The following is a 6,000-nucleotide window of genomic DNA, read 5'->3' on the forward strand; positions in this document are numbered from 1 at the left end:
GTCAGGGCAGGAGAAGGTGTTTGCCAGCCATCCCTTGTGAACAAGAGGGTGTTTGCAGAGTTTTGGCCGAAGGTTGCCATCACACTCCAACAGGTCTTTCCCTAGCCAGGCGTTACGGTTTTTGCAATTATCTTTCAGGAAAAGGCTCAGTTGATAGCATATAATACCCTGCCCTTTGTCCAGTAAGAAAAAAGCAGACATTATAGATTGGTATCTTACATGAACCCTATATTTTGTAATCAGAGGTGTAACATATGATATAGCTAATGATAAAGACGCTACACTGTGCTTCCCACATAAGCTGGGCAGTGTCTGTGGTCTCCTGAACTCTGATTGATGCTTCGACAGCTAACACGGCCTTCCCGCTAAGTGTCCAAGTTGATGCATGCCCAGCATCACCATGCACGGACAAACACATGTCCTGAGTTTTCCGGACAGATCGTCCATGGAGCCTGTAAGATTAACTCCGAAAGGAACCTGACAGGACCTGGTCAGCTAAGGGACACACTGTTGGTAGACATACTGTCTTAACTTTGGCTAAGTGTTCTGAGAGAAGCTGGGTATGGAGAGGATGGGTTCAGCTTACAGTGTCCACACTCAAACTCGGTTGATATGCTTGCAGAGCAGAACATCCCCAAGCTCCATTGTACCCTTCTCCCTTGGATGGGGCACAGACCCCACTACAGTAAGTGCTTGTCAGCCATGTTACACGGTGAGGAAGCATGGGGAGATATCGGGTGTACAACCCCGCACGTTGGAACCTCCTCTTCAGCAGGGCTGGTGAGTTACTCCTCATGCCTCATGTGGCAGGGCGATGGGTCCTCACCCTCTCAAGCAACAAAGGGGAAGTAGCAATCACTTTCCACTTATTGTGTCCCAAGCCGACATAGTATGGTGCTGTTGACAGGGACAGCTTTACTCAGGCCACCACCTCTTCAGTCCTCTTCCTCTTAGCAAAGCTAACCCCAAGACTGAAAGGACACATCTCATGTCCTTTGATATCTGTGCGGCTCTATCCTTGTGAGTTCCAGGGAGATGCAGATAAATTTAAGACTAAAAATCAAATAGGCAGGGACTAGAGAGAAGTCTCAGCAGTTAAGCAGATATCTGGCTGCACTTCCAGAGTACCGGGGCTTAATTTTCATCACCCTCATCTCAAGGCAGCTGACACCTGTCTGTAACTCCAGCTCCAGAGCTTCTGACACCTTCACACACACACACACACACACACACACACTCACACACACACACACACAGAGACACACACACACAAGCGAAACACCAATGAACGTAAAATAAAAATAAAATTATATAAAAAAATCAAATAGACTATCATCTGGTGGTTGACAGTAGACAAGAATGTCCTTTAATGTATATTTAACCAGTGGGATGCCACCAGCCAGGTGGCTTGAGAGAACAGAATCATGATTCGTATGATGCTAACAACAACAACAACAACAACAACAAAGACAAATGCCGTGTACACAGAGGCAGAAGCAGGCTGACAGCTATCAGGGTTGTAGGAAATGGAATACGCTTAGAAATGGTCTGGAGAGGTGTCTGGGCGGCAACGGTGTGAGGCATGACTGGGGCACATGAGAGGAGAATGTGTCTGTCTCTATGCAAACACTACACTGTTTTCAACAAGGGACTCAAAACATCCAGAAATTTGGGGACTCCTGGAATCAGCTCTCCATGGATCTGGAGGACTGGCCATATTCAACTCAGAACCTAAGTTATAATCCCTTTGTAGTTTTGCTTACTGTGTTGATTGTTTTTGAGACTCGGTCTCTCTTTGTAACCCTGGCTGGTTCAAACTCATGCTCCTGCTGACTGGAGTTTTACCCTGGGATGACAGGTCACTCACTAGCCACAGACATTTGGAGCGCGAGACTCATCTTAGAGCTGTAGCCGTTGGAGACCTCGCACTGGTACTCCCCAGCATCCTCCCTCTTGGCTGGGTCTATGGTAAGTCTGCTGTTTTTCTGGGACAGAGTCATCCTGTCACTGAAATACAGGCCCTGGTGATTGAAGAGCCAGCGGATGGAGAGTCCAGGGTCTTCTGAGAAGCACGTGAGGGTCACAGAACCAGCTTCCGTCACTGTGGTGCTGTCTGCTTGGAGGGTAGGCTGTGCCACGGGCTCTGTGAAGGAACAGAGGAGGGACTGAATGATGGTGGCTCACCCTCAGATCTCAACCAGCCCTCTCTGGTCCACAGACACCTAGAATGGCCTCCAGGGTGGAGAAGTTGGGATCAAGGCTGTAGACAGATATGTACTGCTTCAGATCTGCCACCCTTGGTCTATGTTGCCCTAATTTAGCCACTGTGTTTCCTGTGTTTCTGTTTTTATATAATAGAGCACTTGGCTGGGCAGTGGTGGCACATGCCTTTAATCCCAGCACCAGAGGCAGAGGCAGAGGGGATGCAGAGAGACAGAGGCAGGTGGCTCTCCGTGAGTTCCAGGCCAGCCTGGTCTATAGAGTGAGTTTTGGGATAGCTAGGGCTACATAGAGAAATTCTGTCTTGAAAAACCAAACAATAGCAATTGTTATTGATATTATAAAATATATAAAATAATAATAATTATTATTATAATGATGATGACAACGATGATGACACATGATAAATGATCATTACCATGTCTATAAAGTGATCTTAAATGTAAACAAGGACTCATTAGAGATTGGAGCTGCTCAAAATGTCAGAGTCTATTACTCAGCCTACGAGGGAGAGTTGACTGGGCTGGACCCCTGAGGACAAGCAGTTGCCAGGAGGACCTGTATCCTCATGAGACCCTCAGAACAGTTGGCTCACAGCATGGGCACCTGTCCATCTGGGCTCTGCATGCTGAGACTCAGGAGAAAGCTGTGCCAGAGTGACCTAGTCTGACAGTGGTCCTCCAGAGGCTGTTTCCACCTGCTATGAGACAAATAAGCAATAAAGCCTTGATCCGTGTCATCTCTCACAGGACGTGAAGGTCCCCAGGGTCCCCTGGACTAGATGCTCGTGCAGAGATCTGGAGTCAGGACTTCTTTGTGGCCACCTTACTGTGAGGACCCCATGAATTCCTTAACCAGACATTGCCGGAATCCCGAGAGTTCACGGGGAAGCCCCAACACTCAGACTGTTACAGAGTGCGCCCTCTTCTCTGGGGGGTGGAGTCAGGGAAAGAACTCTGACCTATTGTAGGTTTTCCTCCTCGGTGTATGTCCTGCACTAAATGCTCAAATGCCAGCGAGGAGACACACGCAGGAGATGGGCATAGCCAATGCCTGATGGTCCTATAAATAAAACGAGCGCACTCCCCACCCCCGCCCTAGCACCCAGAGGCCATGCAACCACTTACCGTGCACTTCCAGATGCACATGTGTTAATTCGCTTTCCATTTCCGTGTTAAATGTCAGTAAGGTATAGACTCCACTGTCAGCCTTGGTGACGTTTCTGATCAGCAGGGATCCACTGTAGAATACGGTTTTCCTATCACTGTGCTGAGGCATCTTCGAACTTTGGTTCGTGGGTGTTAAGTACCGTGCGACTTCGTAGCTCTTTGTCGAATCTCTCTGTTTGTACCAGTAAAACGCCTGGACGTTCAGTGGCATTTCATGCACAAACAGAACGGAGTTTCCACCTTCGGCAACCATGGGTGGCAGTAATTCAATAGTGAGCTCGGCAGTGGCGGGTGCATTCCAGCAGGTTAAGAGGAAGGCTAGGAGAGAAAATCCCGTCAATATCGGGACCTTAGTGTTTGGTGAGATGACCCCCAAGTCCTGAGCAGGTAGGTGTGTTCATCTCTTAGCTGAGGTGTGGGGTGAGGGTGTGCCTCTCTTGCTCAGTGCAGGGGAACTGCATCATCTATATTCCCCAGTCCCCTAGAGTTGGAGTGCCCTTTGCATGGCTCTCTCTCCTCCCTGCGTGGCTCCCCACTCACTCTGCAAATATACACTGAGCTTGGGGATGCCTTCCTTGGCCTTCTCCAGAGACCCTGGGTCATCACTACCAAATGCTGTTGTTCTGTTCCCTGTGTTTGCAATCAACCCCTTGCTGTGTTTTCTAAAAGCTCTCATGCCTCGTCTTCCAGTCCATGCGGACAGGGCCTAGGGAAAGAGCTTTAGGAAGGCCATGTCCTGAGAAAGGCTCAGACTTCTGTGGAAGAATGAATGAATGAATGAATGAATGAATTGCAGGGCTGGGGGTGTCTAGGGGCTTACAGTGTGTGTGTGTGTGTGTGTGTGTATGTGTGTGCGTGAGCATGTGTGTGTGGTGTGTGTGGTGGTGGGAGTTGTCAGCAGGTAGCTAACTCCCTATCTCCCAAGCTGCCCTTCCAGTAGATTCTGGGTTCCCTGAAGCTGTATGAAGAGAGGAACAGCCTGTCTCAGTTCCTAAGACAGTGTCCTTCCTAGGTGTCCTGATTCCTGAGAGTGGCAGGCACCTAGGAACATGCAACCTCCATCTTCACAGGTTAAGGCACCCCCTGCTCACCCACTGAAGGCACTAAGGCACCCTTCCTCCGCAGCTTCCCTGCGGATTCCTCACTTCCCCACAGAGAGAATCAATCCCGCTTTCCTGCTTTCCCCTTCCCAACCACACACACCCATCCTCTCTCACACTGCATAAACCCTGCAGCCTCAAAGAGAGCCTTGTCTGAGTCCTGGATTGCAGCTCACTTCTCTCTTCCCATCAAGAGAATCTCTCCAGGGCCACCTCCTCTTTTGTCCCAACATTTCCTCTGTGCCCTGCTGCCAGCTCTTCCTCCTCAGAGGGAGGAGACTGCCATGTCCTCTGTAGAGTCCCAGGCCCTTCTCCACTCTCTCTCCACCCCCATTGCCTGTCTTTTCTGTGTCAAAAGCCCCAGCACAGCCCTGTCCCCTGCACTCCCTCCCAAGCAAACCTCACAGCTCAGCATCAAGGCCCTGACCCCCATTCCAGAGTCCCTGATGAGCACGAACACTGGAGCCTGGATCTGACCCAGGGCATTTGTGGTCCTCTGTGTGCTGTGCCCTGGGAAATCTCTGGTGGAGAGCAAACCCCCATTATGATGGCCACTCCTGTGAGGACTCCAACAGTCAGGGCACAGCCATGTGTCCTGTTGGCACTGGTAACTTTAAATAAAGAGGGATCTGGCTTTGCCTCCCCTCTGAGCACTCCTTGCTCCCTGAGAGCATCCACCTGAGCAGCCTGGGTCCCTCCGTGTCCTCTCCTCTCAGCCTGAAGCAGAGTGTCCTCCCAGGGTCCCTTCCTGTCAGAGCATCCTCCTCACACCTCTCCAGGGCTGGCCTCACCTGTGAGCAGGAGCCCTTTGCAGAGAAACAGAGAAGGGGACTCCATGGTCTCTGCTCCCATGTGTGCTGTCCTGGTGTCTGCCCTGTGGAGCCTTCCCTCTTATTTCTCCTGTCCTTACCCCAGGGACATCTCCCAGAGTCACATGGGCTGTGTGCAGGGAATCTGCCCAAGGCTATGATCTGTGATCTGTGTCAACTCTTCTTGCTGGAGGTCTGTCCCTTCTTCTTTTCCCTCCCCCACCCCACCTGTCTCTAAACCCATTCATTCTTTAAGGTTTATTTTTTTTTTAAATAATGCATTCAAAAATTCTTATGTTATAAATAATGGTCGAAGATCCTCCAATATTAAGAAAAGTCATGAATGGATTTCATCTTCTTCTGCCTTCCTCCCAAACTCAACTTTAGTCCCAGCATTTTGACTTTATTGGGTCTCCATAGCCTGAATGGCTGCCATTTGCCCTATTTCTGAAGTTCTGCATTTCTCTCCCCTTTTTGCACCTGGGAACAACCACTAGATCAGGAAGTGGGTCCTGACCACCTGGGCCCCTCAGATTGCTCTCCTCCTCCAAAACTGCTTACCCATTCCTCCTACTGCCTGTGACACAGGAGAGGGCAACTGTCCCAACTCCCCAGCATTCTCTGCAAAACTATTGTGGTTTTATTTATTTTTAATTTTTACAGCTCATGCATCTCTCTGATTAACATCCAGACCTCAAGCTC

The 6,000-nt window shown here is 49.7% G+C and overlaps 1 protein-coding gene across 1 annotated transcript; it reads right to left on the reverse strand.

The window, feature by feature from the left end:
* Nucleotides 1-1,859: 1,859 nt before the first annotated feature.
* LOC110297190 (cell adhesion molecule CEACAM15-like) lies at nucleotides 1,860-5,341 on the reverse strand. Its single transcript, XM_021165930.2, has 3 exons — nucleotides 5,281-5,341; nucleotides 3,348-3,707; nucleotides 1,860-2,143 (listed from the first exon to the last, which is right to left on the reverse strand). The coding sequence occupies exons 1-3, from the start codon at nucleotides 5,339-5,341 to the stop codon at nucleotides 1,860-1,862; spliced, it is 705 nt and encodes a 234-aa protein (XP_021021589.1).
* Between the last annotated feature and the right edge of the window lie 659 nt (nucleotides 5,342-6,000).

The sequence above is a fragment of the Mus caroli genome, unplaced genomic scaffold (genome assembly GCF_978045245.1).
Source record: "Mus caroli unplaced genomic scaffold, Mus_caroli_1 scaffold_8, whole genome shotgun sequence".
In the NCBI taxonomy this organism is placed as follows: Eukaryota; Metazoa; Chordata; class Mammalia; order Rodentia; family Muridae; genus Mus; species Mus caroli.

What these genes read in the sequence shown, in the direction of transcription:
- LOC110297190 (XM_021165930.2), bottom strand. Translation starts at nt 5,341, where the DNA reads ATGGGAGCAGAGACCATGGAGTCCCCTTCTCTGTTTCTCTGCAAAGGG. An exon ending in CAAAGGGCTCCTGCTCACAG is followed by an intron (nt 3,708 to 5,280) that starts GTGAGGCCAGCC and finishes TTTCTCTCCTAG; the next exon opens with CCTTCCTCTTAACCTGCTGG. An exon ending in TGTGCATCTGGAAGTGCACG is followed by an intron (nt 2,144 to 3,347) that starts GTAAGTGGTTGC and finishes GTTCCTTCACAG; the next exon opens with AGCCCGTGGCACAGCCTACC.